Here is an 18095-nt window from a genome sequence, read left to right as displayed (position 1 = left end):
ACACACACACAGAGACTGTCACACACACACACAGAGACTGTCACACACACACACAGAGACTGTCACACACACACACAGAGACTGTCACACACACACACAGAGACTGTCACACACACACACAGAGACTGTCACACACACACACACAGAGACTGTCACACACACACACACAGAGACTGTCACACACACACACAGAGACTGTCACACACACACACAGAGACTGTCACACACACACACAGAGACTGTCACACACACACACACAGAGACTGTCACACACACACACACACACACAGAGACTGTCACACACACACACAGAGACTGTCACACACACACACAGAGACTGTCACACACACACACACACACACAGAGAGACTGTCACACACACACACACACAGAGACTGTCACACACACACACACACAGAGACCATATATGTATTTATCATACATAAAGAAGCAAACACCTGGCAGCAATATGAAAGAAATCAGAGAAGTTGTAGAATTTCAGCCTCATTCTCACAAAGGAACATCTGTAAATCAACATGATTCATGTCTCTGTAGGATGCATCATGGGGCAAAACAATAGACACGGACTTAATGAAATTCCTTCCCTTTCTGTTCTGTATCAAACACAAGAATAGAAAACTCTTACTATTCATTGATTTCTGCACTTTGTTTCCCTACAAGCGTCTCGCAGGGCAATTTATAATTCATGCGCAGTTTTAAGGATATTCATTGGAATGCGATTCAGCCAAATGAGAGAGATGCCGTGTTGAGTGTGTTTGAAATCGACGTAGAAATCATCTCACCATCTCGGCAGGTCTTGTTGTCCTCCAGCAGCTGTACACCGGTGGGACAGGCACACTGATAGTATGGCTCCACCGGAGAAAGCAGGCACAGGTGAGAACAACCACCGTTCTTCACAGAGCATGGACTCGACACATCTGTAAGAAAACAAAGATTACAAGGCACTCGATTAATGCAATCAGGAATATGTGCCTTAACACCTAAATGCATAAACACACACATACACACACACACAAATATTTAAGAATATCCAAAAGCATGTGTGCTTAAAGAACAGTTCTTGAATGTGGGCTCAGCATTTCTGAAAATGTTTAAAGGCATCGTTTACATTGCAGTGTAACAGAAATCGCTATCACCAAAAACAGCTTTAATTAGTTTATTCCTGCTTAAATTTATGAATTGAATCGACTTGCTTTCTGCTTCCCTGACCGAGCTACGTAAACCTTTTTTCATTCATTCATTCATTCATTCATTCATTCATTCATTCATTCATTTTCTACCGCTTATCCGAACTACCTCGGGTCACGGGGAGCCTGTGCCTATCTCAGGTGTCTTTGGGCATCAAGGCAGGATACACCCTGGACGGAGTGCCAACCCATCGCAGGGCATACACACACACTCATTCACTCACACAATCACACACTACGGACAATTTTCCAGAGATACCAATCAACCTACCATGCATGTCTTTGGACCGGGGGAGGAAACCGGAGTACCCGGAGGAAACCCCCGAGGCACGGGGAGAACATGCAAACTCCACACACACAAGGTGGAGGCGGGAATCGAACCCCCAACCCTGGAGGTGTGAGGCGAACGTGCTAACCACTAAGCCACCGTGCCCCCCTAACCTTTTTTCAGACAAAGCTTAAATGATTGTTGTAACAAACTTCAGCGAAACTTCAGGCTTCTTGCAGTCTCACAGCCGTGACATGAAACATTTTAATTAAGCAGCATTAAAGCAGGAAAACATTAAAAACTAAACAAGTACAATATGTATTCAAGGCTTTCTGTTAAGTGAGTGAACGTAAATCAGTCCAATGAGCTGTTAACACTTTTCTCTCTCTCACACACACACACACACACACAGATCGCTTGTAAAGCTGAATGAGGTAACGCTGTTTCTCCTGAGGTGGTCTATGTTGATCATAAACTCTTTAATTGAGCTCAGGAAGGGAAAGATCTGAGATGTTTTTCCTAAGATTTCCGAATGGGAAGCATGTAGTACTGCCACATCCTCCGCTACCTCATGTCGGAGGGCTTTTTACACCTGGTCACTTCATGTGCTTTCTGTGATCCGATAGCTATCCGATGGTAAAAAGACCAGGTCTAAATGCCCTCCGAAATGTTTTCGAGATGGATATAAATGCGATGGTTCAAACCACTTCAGGAGGTGGTCTGGGACGCATTTCAGATAAAACTGGACAGGTGTAAATGAATGTGGTTGTTCAAGCCACATACGTCAGCGCTATACTCCTCCCAAACAGAAGTACGTCACTCGCAGGTGATCTTTCACCCTGGTGTCTTGTTGGGCCTTAAAATGCAGCAGACAGTAAAAACTGTTTTTTGTAGCATAACCGTCGTAACAAGTTTACCCAACAATAAGACACACTGGTTTCACAAACGTCTCATAAGAGAGAGATATTGTGAAAAAATAAAACCTGCTGTTTAGAATTTGATTTTAAATAAGTGCTTGTGACTAAGTGTCTAAACACTTCGTCAGGACCGATGTACAGTATGTTTATGTGCAGGTATGTCTAAGTTCTCTGCATTTTCTACCTCATTCTTTGCTTACACTTAATTCCAAAAATCAGCACTGCAGCTTTTCAAATACAGCTGGTTTACAAAGTCGGATTACCCTTCGTCCTGAACAAATAACCAAAGCTCTAAAGTGCTGTGTTGCCTGAAACTCCCTTACAAGTCTGACTTTTTGAATGAAGCAGAAATTCAGATTGGCAGGAGTGTAATTATGTAAAGCGAAGTAATGGAAACATTTAGCAACATATTTCTCATAAAACGTATGTGGCACCTGGGAACGAACAAACACACACACACAGTGAGAGAAAGAGAGAGAAAGAGGGGGGGAGAGAGAAAGAGAGAGAGAGAGAGAGAGAGAGAGAGAGAAAGCGAGAGAGAGAGAGAGAGAGAGAGCTCTCGCTCTGACGAGTGCTATGGGCATGTCCCTGGCTTTTCTCTCAGCCATGAGAAATTCTCTGCATTCAATCCAAACAGGGCCTCCATTGTGTGGCCGTGGTGCAGAGAGGCATAAAGGTAACTGTGCCATAATCATCTCTCTGCAGAGTTGTATTACCAAACAAGCCATGAGAGCTTTGTGCATTGTTTCAAAAGACGCCGCTAAAAGATCCCACATGCTACAGTGAGCCACGGCTCTTGAGGCTGCCGTGCGATACGTTACACTCCTTTATTAAAAGCACCAGTAGTGTGTTCAGGAAGCTCAGTGACTACAAGAACTACACGGAAAGTTGTTATCGGTTTACCCATTAGCTGTCTCTTTTGGCTGAAGACATGGATGTCCATGGGCGAGAAGATGTTGGAGTGGATCTCACGGTGCTCCTCCCCGTTCTGCTTCTGGCACGAGTGGATTGAGTGCGTGTTCCAGTCAGTCCAGAAGAGTGTGTCTTCGTACAGCGTTAGGGCAAAGGGGTGTGGTAGAGCGCCCTTCACTACCACTTCTCTGAGAGTGACCAAACGCGACAGCAGTGAATACACAATCATGCATCTCATTCAAAATGTAATATTAAACAATCGTCTGAGGCTTGAAGGTCATTGAACGTCACATGACTTACCTCCCTGTGCCGTCCAGACTGGAGCGATGAATAAAGTTGTATTTGGCGTCGGCCCAGTAAAGCTTCTGCTGGCTGTAGTCTAAGGTGAGCCCGTTAGGCCAGTAGATATCTGTGTCGATGATCACAGCTCGATTTGTGCCATCCATACCCGCCCTCTCAATCTTAGGGATCTCCCCCCAGTCTGTCCAGTACACGTACCTAAAGGACGGGAAAAAGGGGTGATTTAGTTAAAAGAAATTACCGGTCTATGTTGCACCTGGCACCCTGCGGCAAATCCTGGCAGTGAGAACAGCCTGTTATTATCCTCACCTCTATGATGACCCTGCTTCTCATCTGGATGTAACCTACCTCCTGGCCTCACTGTATCTCCTCACCTTCCATGACTGTAATTAGTAGAGTTTCAGTGGCGTTCTAAACAGTTCACTTAGCTGCTGGCCTTGTATACAAGACTGACAGCCTTATAAACTCATAGGTTTGTCCAACTGACAGAATTACCATGTTTATTTACTATTCATTATTAACTGCTCCATTAGACCAATTTGTGGTTCTTCCTCAAACTGTTGTAGAGAAAATCTCTGCATGCAGTAACGGTAAATTTCCCTTAATTGGAACTAAACACTGTTCCAGCATGACGATGTTCCTGTACACAAAGCTCCTGAGCTCCATGAAGACATGGTGTGCTAATGTTGGTGTGGAAGAACTGGAGTGTCCTGTACAGAGCCCTGACTCTGACTCAACCCCACTGAACACCTTTGTGATGATCTGGAACACCGACTAAACCCCAGACCTCCTCACTCTTACACCATCAGTGTCTGATCTCACTAATGCTCCTGTAGCTGAATGATCACTAATCCCCACAGACACACTCCAACATCAGTGTCTGATCTCACTAATGCTCCTGTAGCTGAATGATCACTAATCCCCACAGACACACTCCAACATCAGTGTCTGATCTCACTAATGTTCCTGTAGCTGAATGATCACTAACCCCCACAGACACACTCCAACAACAGTGTCTGATCTCACTAATGCTCATGTATCTGAATGATCACTAATCCCCACAGACACACTCCAACATCAGTGTCTGATCTCACTAATGCTCCTGTAGCTGAATGATCACTAACCCCCACAGACACACTCCAACGTCAGTGTCTGATCTCACTAATGCTCTGTAACTGAATGATCACTAATCCACACAGACACACTCCAACATCAGTGTCTGATCTCACTAATGCTCCTGTAGCTGAATGATCACTAATCCCCACAGACACACTCCAACATCAGTGTCTGATCTCACTAATGCTCCTGTAGCTGAATGATCACTAATCCCCACAGACACACTCCAACATCAGTGTCTGATCTCACTAATGCTCCTGTAGCTGAATGATCACTAACCCCCACAGACACACTCCAACATCAGTGTCTGATCTCACTAATGCTCCTGTATCTGAATGATCACTAATCCCCACAGACACACTCCAACATCAGTGTCTGATCTCACTAATGCTCCTGTAGCTGAATGATCACTAACCCCCACAGACACACTCCAACATCAGTGTCTGATCTCACTAATGCTCCTGTATCTGAATGATCACTAATCCCCACAGACACACTCCAACATCAGTGTCTGATCTCACTAATGCTCCTGTAGCTGAATGATCACTAATCCCCACAGACACGCCCCTATATCTAGTGGAAAGACTTCGCAGGAGAGTGAAGAGCATTATAACAGCAAACACTGGGTGAAAAAATCTGGAACCGGATCACAGGGGTCGACAAACTTTTGGACACGTGTACTTTTGCTAAGTGTAGACGCTTATACGAGAAGAGAATTACCGACGCTGTGTAATAGAGCAACTAAAGCCTACATTATCTACATTACAGTGCTTGTAAGCGAGCAGAAGCAGTTTATACCGTGCCACACACTCCTTGAGTAATGGGTTTAAAATTAACACAAGCTGAAAATAGTAAAGTTTCAGATGCAAAGCTAGATGCAATGGAGTGCATTTCTAATCTCAGCTGTGATTCATCCAGCAACAAACAAACAATATCTTTATTTAAAATAGCAAAAATAAGCAAAAAACCATCCAGAAGAAGCTAATATCTATTATAGGTGTGTATTGCTACGATAATATTGCTGCATGCTGTCCGACAGCCCATGTGTTAACACTGTACACACTGCAGAGAGCACAAACATCCGTCTGTGTGTGTTTCTCAAGGGTAACTTTCAGAGGAAAATCCACCAACCGTAAATCTACGGCTTGTCCACAGGGAAACACTCGACCTTTTACCTTTAACGACAGAGGGGGCCACTACAGGCATGACTGTGGTCATATGGCTGTCAAAGAGAAGGGGGTGAAATATATATGATGTCAAATCAGGATGGGCAACTGGATATCTGGCAAAAACCACCAGATTTCATGTGCATTTTTAGTGAGTGAGACAGGGAAAGAACAAAAATATCTTCAGTGGTGTGAAAAAGTGTTGGCCCCCTTACTGATTTTGTATATTATTGCACGTTTGTCACACTTTAATGTTTCGGATCATCAAACAAAATTAAAATATTTGTCAAAAGATAACAAGTAAACACAACATGCAGTTTTTAAATTAAGGTTTTTATTATTAAGGGAAAACTAAATTCAAACCTACATGGCCCTGTGTGAAAGTGTTTGCCCCTAAACCTAATAACTGTTTGTGCCGCCCTTAGCATCAAGAACTGCAATGAAGCGTTTGCGATAACTTGCAATGAGTCTATTACAGCGCTGTGGAGGAGTTTTGGTCCACTCATTTTTGCAGAATTATTGTAATTCAGCCACATTGGAAGGTTTTCGAGCATAAACTGCCTTTAAGGTCCTGCCACAGCATCTCAATAGGATTCAGGTCAGGACTTTGACTCGGCCACTCCAAAGTGTTCATTTTGTTTTTCTTCAGCCCCAAAAAGGTGGAGGTGGACTTGCTGGTGTGTTTTAGATCATTGTTCTGCTGCAGAACCTAAGTTCACTTCAGCTTGAGGTCATGAACAGATGTCTGCACATTGTCCTTCAGGATTTTTTGGTAGACAGCAGAATTCATGGTTCCATTTATCACAGCAAGTCTTCCAGGTCCTGAAGCAGCAAAACAGCCCCAGACCATCACACAACCACCACCATATTTTACTGTTCGTATAATGTTCTTTTTCTGAAATGCAGTGAAATACTTTTACACCAGATGTAATGGGACACACACCTTCCAAAAAGTCTTTTCCCAAAAGTCTTGAGGATCATCAAGATGTTTTCTGGCAAATCTGAGACAAGCCTTTATGATCTTTTTGCTCAGCAACGGATTTCATCTTGGGACTCTGCCATACAGGTCATTTTTGCCCAGTCTCTTTCTTATGGTGGAGTCATGAACACTGACCTTAACTGAGGCAACTGAGGCCTGCAGTTCTTTTAAATGTTGTTGTGGGGTCTTTTGTGACGTCTTGGATGAGTCGTCACTGCGCTCTTAAGGTACTTGCGGTCTGCCGGCCGCTCCTGAGAAGGTTCACCACTGTTCCATGTTTTCACCATTTGTGGATAATGGCTCTCACTGTGGTTTGCTGGAGTCCCAAAGCTTTAGAAATGGCCTTATAAACTTTTCCAGACTGATAGATCTCAAGTCTTCTTTCCATACTGTTAGATCTCAATTAATTTCTCTCTCATTTGTTTCTCAATTTCTCTGGATCTCGGCAAGACGTTTAGCTTTTGAGGATCTTTTGGTGTACTTCACTTTGTCAGTCAGGTCTTATCTAAGTGATTACTTGATAGTGAACAGGTGTGACAGTAATCAGGCCTGGGTGTGGCTAGAGAAATTAAACTCAGGTGTGATAAACCACAGTTATGTTTTAACAAGGGGGCAAACACTTTTTCACACAGTGCTCATGTGGGTTTGCATTTTGTTTTCCCTTAATAATAAAAACTGCATGTTGTGTTTACTCGTTTTATCTTTGACTAACATTTTAATTTGTCTGATGACCTAAAACATTAAAAAGTGTGACAAACGTGCAAAAAAAAAACAACAAAAAAAAACATCACACCACTTTTTCACACCACTGAATATAAGAATTTGTGTGTCGTCCTGACGATCTGGATGGAGTTACTGTTTTGTTTCTTAGCGGAGCTGTGATTGGTTGTAAAAATGAATACTAAAGCGAGTGATATTCCGACCTTGAGCAGCACACTGAGATTACAGCGACGTAACTGTTCACCCTTTAAAGGCACATTTTGTCAATTGTTACATATAAGATAGATAGAACATGATTAAAAAAATGAAAAGTAACAAAGAATTAGGTTATGACCTTAGCAAAAGAGCATAATGTCTCAGAGAAAACCAGTTTGGAGAACAGACTTCTGGTCTGAAACACTTGTTGCGCAATAGGATGCGCCTCCTGTCAGTCATTTTACAAACACGTAAGACTGTAGAGGTGGAGCGTCATGATCTACAGATTGCTAGTTTGATACAGACGTAATCAAATAAATAAATAATAAAAAAAAACCTAACCTTGCCTAATGCAACTTTAAAGCAAGCTGAAGTCTGGTTAGTTTACTGTGTGGGTTAAGAACTGTTCATGATGGGCATCCTGGCAGGTCAGTGACGCACAACCGCTGCTGCTGCTCGAATAGGCAGACATGCTGAAAGCTAATCAGTTGATGGTAGATAAAAGACAAGCTCTTGTCGAGACGTTTTGCTCTTTCTTCTGGTGCTCGGTCACTGTGATGTGCAACATTTTGCCGCCGGGACCTCGGAACGGCATTTTTGGAGCAGAGAGGATAAAATTCTACGATCCTTGCATGCCTCCAGGGAGAAGGAAAACACTTCAGCCTGCATGTCTGCTCTAGCTGGCTGGCCTGAAGCCACAGGATCCACACTACATGTATATTTAGAGCAGTAGATGGTTCCTGAGCAACTGTGAGTTGTAAACAAACTGACACAAAGCAACAAAAAGGTTATTAAGAGTTCAAATATTCTTGGTTATGCCAAGTTCACCTCCCTCGACACAAAGCCACTAAAAACATTCCCTCGCATTATACACACTAACAGGACAAATCCTTCTGGATGTTCCACAGCTGTTGTTGGCTCAGCGCGTCGAGTGTCAATGTCGGGACGGCTCTGACGAGTCACGCTAAGCGGAAGGCCGGCAAACGTTCCAAAACATTTACTTTTTGTGCAGCAAAAGACAAGGAGTTGGGTTCAAGCTGTTGAGCTTCTCATACTGGACTTATCTACTCAAACTGACTCAGGCGTCAGGAGAATTTAACTAATGACACAAGGAACATGAAGTTAGATTAATGCAGATATCAAGAAACGAAAGTATGAAACATAAAAAAAAAAAATCTCACCTTGTATTAACATCAATCTGATCACATATCTGTAACATTTAGCTGTTTGCACTTAAACACGCCTCCGGTGAACAGATTCATTTGTCATATCCGCTGGAGGAAGGGACTGCTTTTATACCAATAACAGACACGTTTATGCTGGTTATTCAGTGTGGTGTTTACAGGCTAGGGCTACTATTCAATCAACACTATACATGTTATGTGGTCTAAAGAATTGAAAGATTTAGAACCGCTGCACACAAGATGGCCGCCACATGTATCCTGTGGCCATTTTGAACGTCACTTAAACAAACTAAGGTTATGTCTCACATCACATATTTACATACTACTCTAAACCCTATTGAGTAAAATTCAAACTATAAAAACAAATATAGAAGTTTTCCTACCACAGTTTTTTTTTTTTTACATAACTTTAATTTTAAAAACCTCTTCAACTTATGCCACAAGGGATTTGGATTTGAGAGACAGATCATGATAACCTTCATGACAACAGCAGGAAATTTTATAGACCTGAGAGACCGAACTTGTCGGTCTGTTTAAGGTCAAGGTGTGTGAAACTGTTACGGTAGAGTTGGAAACCAGACGGACACAAGAGTTTGGTTTGGCTCGAGATGTATATAAAGATACACAAAGAACAATGATGTCCACTCACTTTACAGGTTTACATCTGAAGGTGGTTTGAGTGACTGGATCACAGTGTGTTTCTGAAACACGCCGGTCCCCGTTCACACCGGTACCGTGTCCGGTACACTTACGAGCAGATCGAACACGACCCAGACACAATGTAAAAGGCAAAACCTTTGGCCTTCTGTGTTCACATGCAGCCCAGATAATGAATTAACAAACTTGCTGAATTCACTGAAGTGTAATAAACAAACTACTGTTATCCACAGAAAAAAAAATAAAAAAATCAGCAACTGTAACCCTAAATAAAAGTGAACTGGAAAAGTGCTTCTTCAGGAGTCAAAACAAAACACCTCATGCGTCAGCATTGATCAAACAGCTGAGAAAATACACCAGCGTAGGAGCGCAGATGAGTGCACAGTGAACGAAGAAGGCAGGCTGGGACGCTGGACAAGAAAGTCTGTCCAAAACAAACAAACAAAAAGCACAAATGTCATTACTCTTTGGTCCATTTGACAAAACGTTTCGTCATAATTTCTAGAAACGTACAAATGCATAACATATAATAAATGCATAAACAAATGCATATAATACCAATTAACTACTAATGCTAATTCTTACATAACAAAAGGTGAATCTAGACATTATTCAGACTTAACATATCTGTAGCTCACGGTTATATAGACGATGACAAGAAGTTCAGGTTCGTAGAAAAATATACGAGTTCCGATTAATTAACTCGTAATTACGAGATTTCAGAGTAAAGCTTCTTGGTTTGCTAGCTGAGCTACCAAAATAATTCCAACCAGAGATTTAGAAACACCAGGAGAGTCTACGGCCAATCGATGCCTCATTAATATCAATGTGTACTTGAGGTTTATTGGATGGGCGGAGGGGGTGCGTGGGCCATCACAAAAGGTGTCTGCCTTTATACCTAATGTGAACGTGTCAACTAGGTGGCAGAAAACAAACAAACGAAAAAAAAAATCTACACAATAATCTTGCATTTTACCGGTAAAGAAAGGAGATGTAAAAGCGGAAGAATAGGAACAATGCTCCGATTTTATGCAGCAGACTGTTTCTGATCATGTGGGAGACAAAGAATAAGTGAAAAGGGTTATTAAGAGTTGAAATATTCTTGGTTACGCCAATTTCTCATCCCCTCCCAAAACACAAAGCCACTAAAACATTCCCTTGCATTATACACAGTAACAGGACGAATCCTTCTGGTCAGTCAACAGCTGCTGTTAGGTGAGCAGAGTGAGTCAAAAACAATCCAGAACAGAGCACTGAGGATTCGTGCAAAGTGAAAGATCAAGAACCATTAAAATGTTGAGTTTTTTACGCAAAAGACAAAAGCTGGGCTTACATTATATTAACTTTCCTTAACACTTTAGCTAGCTAAATAACCTGAACGTATTTTAAACATAATTCTCACGCTCCTGTGATCCAATGTGGGGTTTTATTTTTAGTGTGATGGGTCTCCACCACATGTAGGGGTTCATTCTGATCACATTAGAATACAGAACCTTGTCCACATGTCCTTTCAGAAACCCGAGCTTTCTAAACATGCAGCTAAACAACATTTCTTCTTCGTCTGAATAAAAAAAAAAAAAACTCCTGGAAATTTTTTTTTTCTGAGCATTGAGACTTACTTATCACCAAATCTCAAGAGTCAATAAAGATCAGGATGAACAAGAAGCAACTCATACAAGACACGCATTGTGTTCTGTACCTAAAAGTGGTCCGGTGATACCTTCCAGATTGGACATGTGGAGATTGTGAAGTGAAGGTTTTTGTTTGTGAAGTTTGCTTCAGCTGACCTGAATCTTTATAAAAAGGTCTGCAAGAGACAATTTACTTAGTCACGGATTGAAAAATGTATTTTTCACTGAAGTTGTCAGAACCAACCGTATAAACCTGGTTAACGGAACTGCTGTGTTTAACCAAACCTCCATGACCCTCTGTGCTTTTCGTCTTGTTAATTAGGACTGAAATCTCTGCCACAGACCTTCCTATTGATTGAAACAGTCACGAAGAAAGTTTACTAATCGTCGTCTCACTGGATCACGATGAGCTGACACGGGACCCATCGGGACTCGAGTCATTTTATTTGTTTACTGAAAATGTTCCGTGTTAAGTACTTCAAGATGTGGAGTGATTAAGGACGAGTCACTGTCTAGGTAAAGTTTACAATACTACTGGGAACGTGAAAGCGGCGCTATTTAAAAAACGGGAATGTGTCACGCCGCCGAAAACGATTAGCCTTATTACAGACAGCGGAAAGAGCCGACTATTTAAATTTCCTTTGTTTTCTTTTAATTTTTAATCACCGAACATTCTCAAGGCAGAAGCCCACAGCAATGAGCAATACTTTACAATTTTACACATGCTTTAGGAGTCTGAGGATCTATTAATATTATCTGGTCAAATTGCACAATGACATATAATCTCGTATTGTGAAGATAGCCATGTGATTGCGCATGATGAAGGTATAGTAATTATTGTGTGTGTGTGTGTGTGTGTGTGTGTAAGTGAGAGTGAGAAAGAGCCACAGTGTGTATGATTAAGTAAACGCAGGGGGCCAAACTGCAGGCCAGCTCCTCCAGCAGAGGATCAAACGGGTGGCACACGTGTGAGCCAGACACCCACTGAGAGCCATTAACACACACACACACACCCACACCCACCCCAATAGAGCGTTTGCTCTCTTTTGCTCTACCTCGCCTTCTCCCAATCGATTCGTAAACAGTGTGTTTAGCCAATGGAGGTCAGTTGGGAAAAGAGGAGTGCTGAGGTGGAGGGAAAGTGGTGTTTTGGGTCCGTTGTATGAGGCACTGCTCGAGAATAAGGCCGCGTTCACACTGCAAGTCTTAATGCTCAATTCGGATATTTTGCTCAGATCTGATTTTTTTGTTTGGCTGTTCACATTACCTTTTAAAATGTGGCCTATATCAGATACCAGTGTGAACTGTTTGCTGTTTCGAACTGACCCGCAAACGAACAATAACAATGACGTCACACTCAGCACGCCGTTGCGCTAAAAAGTTGGCGAGGTTATGGAGGAAGTATTGTATCATCTGGTGCAAGCAAACATATCATGTAATGCTATAATGTGATGTATTCAATGTAAACATTATGAGCTGGTTCACGTAACCACTTTATATAACACACACGTTACCAGTCACGTTTGTGTCACGTTTTCGCCGGCGCAAAAAGAAAGACAAAAAAAAAAAAAAAAAAAAAAAACTTTTCGCCGGCACATAATTGTGACGAATGTCGATGTCGCATCAAATCCGCCTTGGTTGTTCACACTGCGGCCACATTGGAAAAAATCAGATTTGGGTCTGATTCAGGACCACATATGGAAGTGGTCTGAATCTGATTTTAAAAAATCAGATCTGGGCCAGATTTGAGTGTTCACACTACTCCTGAAGAAGTCTGACCTGGTCACTTGACCCCAAAAAAATCGGATTTGGGCCACTTTTATCCTGCAGTGTGAACGTGGCCTAAGTGAACCTGTAGTGTGGCAGTGAAACCCGTTAACAGTCGTGGCCACCCTGCAGGCTAAAGGAGGGACGGCGGCAACAAATACCTCTTCGCATTAAAAATGTCCCCGAGACCAATGACCTGGTGTGATTGTGAACTTGTGTTTAAACGAACACTACTAACAGTTGCCAGTTGTCTGATTCTGACAGCAGTTGTGTAAACAGTACACTATTATACTGTATTCTCTGATTTTAGCCCAACAGTGCGGTTATTAATGGAAAGCACAAACCCTCGGTGTATCTGTTCATTTTCTAATAATTGACTATAATCCTTGGTTAAAGCAGCGTTTGATATTACAGCACTCAGTCAGTCTGTTGTGGTTAAACTCCATTAAAACAGCACATCTTGACTTGGGGATATTTTCAAACTCTTCTTTGCAATAACGTTCCAGATAACTGTCGTAACGAGGGCATCTCCTGGTCTGGTTCCTCCACAGATTTTTCGGCTAGGTCAAAGCAAGACGTTAATCTGTGTGGCGGTGTTTGTTTTGTTATTTGAAGCCATTCTCGTATGTGTGGACCATTTGTCATGAGGTGAAGTCCTCTTCATCATCAGCATCAAGCCAAAACCTACTGGTACTTGGAGATATTCATGATTCCCTCAAGGTTCATTAAAGCCCCAGCTCCAGCCCCAAAGCATGATGCTGCCAACATCATGCTTCACTGTGGTGTACTTTTTTTGCTGCAGTTCTTTTACAACGATGGCCAAAAAATGTAGTCTTGGTCTGTTCAGACCAGAACATTTTCCACGTGATTTGGGGAAACTTTAGTTGAGCTTGAATTGGTTTTTGATCAGAAATGACATCCTTCTTGCCACCCTGGCCCAAAGCCCGGGAGATAGTGGTCACATGCAGGGATCAACCGGTTCTCCCCAGAAAGAGCTTCAGCTCCTGTAAAGTGTATGCTGTAGTCATCTTGAAAGCCTCCCTGGCCAGTTTTCTCTGTCATCTCATCAATTTGAGGTACATCCTGTTCTTGGTAATGTCACGGTTGTGTACTGTGTACTGTGATGTATCTAATGCCTTTACAGCCCTCTCCTGAGAGATATACTAGAACAACGGGATCCCACTGATGCATTGTAAGCTCTAAGTGGACCGTGGATGTCTCGGTACGATCTGGATGACTGGTTGCTACACACCCAAATGTTTTCAGTTACTTTGGTTTAAGCTCGCGTTGTACAGGTTGTACTTTCATCATTAAAGGTGGAAATGTTCAAAAATCGCACGCAAACGCGTGTCCTGTAAGTTACATCGAGCGTAAAAAGACCAGAAGCAGGCTACAAATCTACAATGAATCAAATTACTGTAGCTATCTAGGTTCATTAAAATCGATTATCTTATTGCTTTAATCGTCACTTCGTTTCATCTGCAGCGTTAGATCGCAGGCTGACTAATATACTGATAAATGTCTGTACTTATGTCTGTACTTTTGAGAGTCACAAACAGCTGGAATCAAATTTCTTGTGTGTGTCAACACACTTGGCCAATAAACCTGATTCTGATAAACTTTTTTTAAACGAAACGGTTTATCGATGCCGTCACCGCGCATAACTTGCATTTGTTCCCGGATAACAGACATGTGCTGTGAAAAGTTTGTTTTCCCCCATGTACAGTGAAAGTCATTGCTTGCTCTGAAACGCAAATCTTGCGTAACGGAGATTTGAGTCACGGCCTGGTTGTTCGAGCGTTTTCACTCTTACCTAAAGTCAGTTATTCGGATCAGTATTATTCGGTTTATTTACGTTAGCAGCAGTAAAAGTCACAGCTACTTTACTGAAAGTAATCCGTATGAAAATCCAAAAGAATGGAGTATTTGCTCTCACAGAAGTGTTTGTTAACAGGTTAAACAACATCGCTGCTGATAGTCTGGCATTCCCAAAGAAGCGGATTGGAAAAGCATTACATGTCATAAAGCTGAATGCTTTAGGCTTTAAACTGTTCGCAGTGTGAGCAGCCATGTTGATTCGATGTCACGCTGTAAGGAGGGAAGGAACTAGGAGATGAACCCATTTCCACTAGTTCTCCCAGTCTGAAGGTGAAGACCTGGCAACCTTGGCTTGAATTCAGCATTATTACTGCATGCTCGCGAGACAAAAGAGGCAGACGCATCCGAGACGCCGAGCAAACAGGAGGATACGCCGGCACAGGTTGAAGCAAAAGACTCTACAGACGCTCACAGGACTATAAGAAAGAGGTTTCTCACTTCCTGCAATCGGAGTTGTGACAAACAGCAAAGTGGATTAGATCTCAATACGCCGAGAGCTTGAATGAAAGAGAAGCAGCAATCTGCAATGAACAACAGATGACAGAACAACAATAGAGCTTTGTGGAACCTATAAAACTTGTGCAACCAATAAAACTGGTATTCTGGAAAACAAAATGAGGAGGAATTAGGATTTGTCAGGTCGCAAATAAACAAACAAATAAAGCAGATCTCATTTAAGGGTACTTTTACTATAATGAGCCAGAAGATGCAGTGTGTGTGTGTGTGTGTATTGAGCATTGTACCACATCTAATGTTTGCATTTTATTGCATTTGTAAAACATTTAAGGATGCCATGTTGATTTGACATTCTGAGCAGAAATTTCAACTTGACAGGGAATTTTCTTTTGTTTTTTTTCCAAGTGGAAAGTTGGAAATTTTGCTGCGTTCGAACAAAGCTAGACACAATTACAGAACCTTGGCATCGGTTGGTCATCACCCCCACACTACTGAGGCAACACCAGGAACCAAGGCTCACAAACACGCCGTCTCACGAGGCTTACGAGGCCTGGTGCTGAGAGGTTTACAGAGCAGACCATCAAGCTTTTTAAGGCTGCTCTGATTTATTTTACTGTTTCTTTAACAGTTTTGCTTTGATTGTTTGAGTAAGTCCTTAACCTGCGTTTCCCAAAAAACATACTAGACGCTGCAGACCTCCCAAGTGTAGTCCGTCCTGCTTATTAATCTCGGCCAGAGAAAACAACACGCCTTATTTACAGCTCGAACCACACACGGGGTCGATGGGAAGAGATAAAGGGGGAGGGGAAGAGATAAAGAAGGAGAGCAGAGAGATAAAGGGAGAGAGAGAGAGAGAGACAGAGTTAGAGAGAGTGGAGGAATGGGGGTGAGATAAAGGAAGAGAGACAAGAGAAAGGGGGAGGGGCAGAAACATTAACGCTGTATTGGTGGTGGCTTAAGAGTTCATTTCGAGTAAAAACAGTGTTAATAACCACAGGATGTTCAACAAAAGGGGACGAAACAGGTTTTTGCACGTTTACATAAATTTTTATCACGTAAATCTCACAATTAGCTACTTTAAGCGAGCGGCCGTGTTGGTCTGATGTCTCAGAGTAGGCATCTCGACTAGCCCTGATGTGTTAGAATACAAAGCTGAGAGGGTATTTTTATGCCAGACAGGGAATTACAGGCGGGATCTGGAACACAGAAGAACGCATCAATCGGCGAAAAGTCAGAATTCCTGACATCTGACAAGAAAACAGAGGAAAACTTGGGAAGGTCTCAGTTCAGCAAGTGACATCAAATCAGCGTGACGGCTCATATCAACAGTATTTAAAGGACCCGTCAATAAACCGATAACAGAATCCTTTGTTTTATTGTTTAGTCATTATTTTTGTTGACGTCCGTGAAAACGCTGGCAGCTCATAAACAAACCTGTGTGTAGCGATGCGTGTCGTGTGTAATTGATGTGTCGTGGCATGAAAATGACATGGATCCAAAAGCTCAGGATGGAACCTGTGGTTGTTCTTATAAAAAAGGTTTCTGCGAGAGAAAATGCACGGAGAATTCGGACCGACGAGCCGTCAAGAAAGCGATCGCGTCCCATGATACGCTTGCCTCAGAAACAGGGGGTCGGAGGTTGAATTTTTGACAGCAACGTGTTAAAAATACAAAGCAGGAGTCGTGTAGAAGTGCTATTGGGTTTATTACTGACGTGGATCTGAAGTCAGCTGAGGTTAAGGAGACTGCCTAAGTTTCTGAATTCTGAGTTAAGGAGGCGTTTTCTTTTTTCTTGTAGTCAGAAGCTCAGTTTGGAGTTCTATTCCAATGCATCTTTTGCACCAGCGTATAATGGATCTATTACAAACACTGGATTGTTAGAGTATTGATCCTCTGTTGATGTACAAGAGACGAAACATAAAGAGAGAGAGAAAGCAACCCAAATATCATCCGCAAGGGATCAGCTAGAGACGAGCGACAGAATACAGCTTGCGGTTTAGTGACTTTTTCAGACAGGAGATAAAATGAAGCGTTTTCCTGTTCAGGAGGTTTACGAACAAACTTCTTGTACAAATTAGACTCTAGATTCCTCTCTGAATTTCTAATCTCATACTTCCCCGTAAAAGGAAGGTCCCCAAACATGAAGCAAAAGTCAAAGCTAAGAGAATATATTCTGAGACAAGATTACACTTCTCTGTTGAATGGTACTCAGATTTATTTTTAAAATAAGGTTCTCAAATCCCTCTTACAGGTTTATATATAAAAAGCTGCCTACTTACTCGCCTAAAAAAAACATTAAGATCTTGTGTTCAACTTCGATCTGTCCAGCATCGTTGTATTAAGACAAAGGGTGCGCGAGAAACATTCTCCACCTGCCTGTAAGCTCTTCTTAAAACGTTCACATATAATAAAATATATAATATAACGCTTTGGATCGGACGTCTTTAAAATGTGCTTTATGAATTAAATTTGCCTCGACTTTGCAAACTTTGGGAAAAAATTCCGAGAGCAAATTAGTCAAAGTGTGTGTGTGTGTGTGTGTGTGTGTAGGGAGGAATATCTGTGAAATATACTCGGCTGTAGTGCGACAGAACCCGCAGAGAAGGGCCGGTGCGACAGCGTGTGCTTTTGTTTAACGTGTTCTCTTTCACGCGTGCACAAACACCACAGCTTTGAATTAAATCAAACTAATGAATAGATTAATGGTGGAGAGAGCCTTTCATCCTCATCCTCACAAATTT

At 42.1% G+C, this 18095-nt stretch overlaps 1 protein-coding gene across 1 annotated transcript in view; it reads right to left on the bottom strand.

Annotated features, from left to right (window-relative positions):
• Positions 1-18095, bottom strand: part of lrp6 (low density lipoprotein receptor-related protein 6) — a 54151-nt gene that overhangs the window by 28478 nt on the left and 7578 nt on the right. The window contains exons 3-5 of the mRNA XM_060889815.1: positions 3606-3803; positions 3297-3493; positions 804-938 (exon numbers count right to left, since the gene is read on the bottom strand). Coding sequence (XP_060745798.1) covers positions 804-938; positions 3297-3493; positions 3606-3803 — 530 coding nt within the window. The remainder of the gene's footprint in view (positions 1-803; positions 939-3296; positions 3494-3605; positions 3804-18095) is intronic.

Source organism: Tachysurus vachellii, chromosome 16 (genome assembly GCF_030014155.1).
Source record: "Tachysurus vachellii isolate PV-2020 chromosome 16, HZAU_Pvac_v1, whole genome shotgun sequence".
Lineage (NCBI taxonomy): Eukaryota > Metazoa > Chordata > Actinopteri > Siluriformes > Bagridae > Tachysurus > Tachysurus vachellii.
This window is presented reverse-complemented; position numbering and strand designations above follow the sequence as displayed.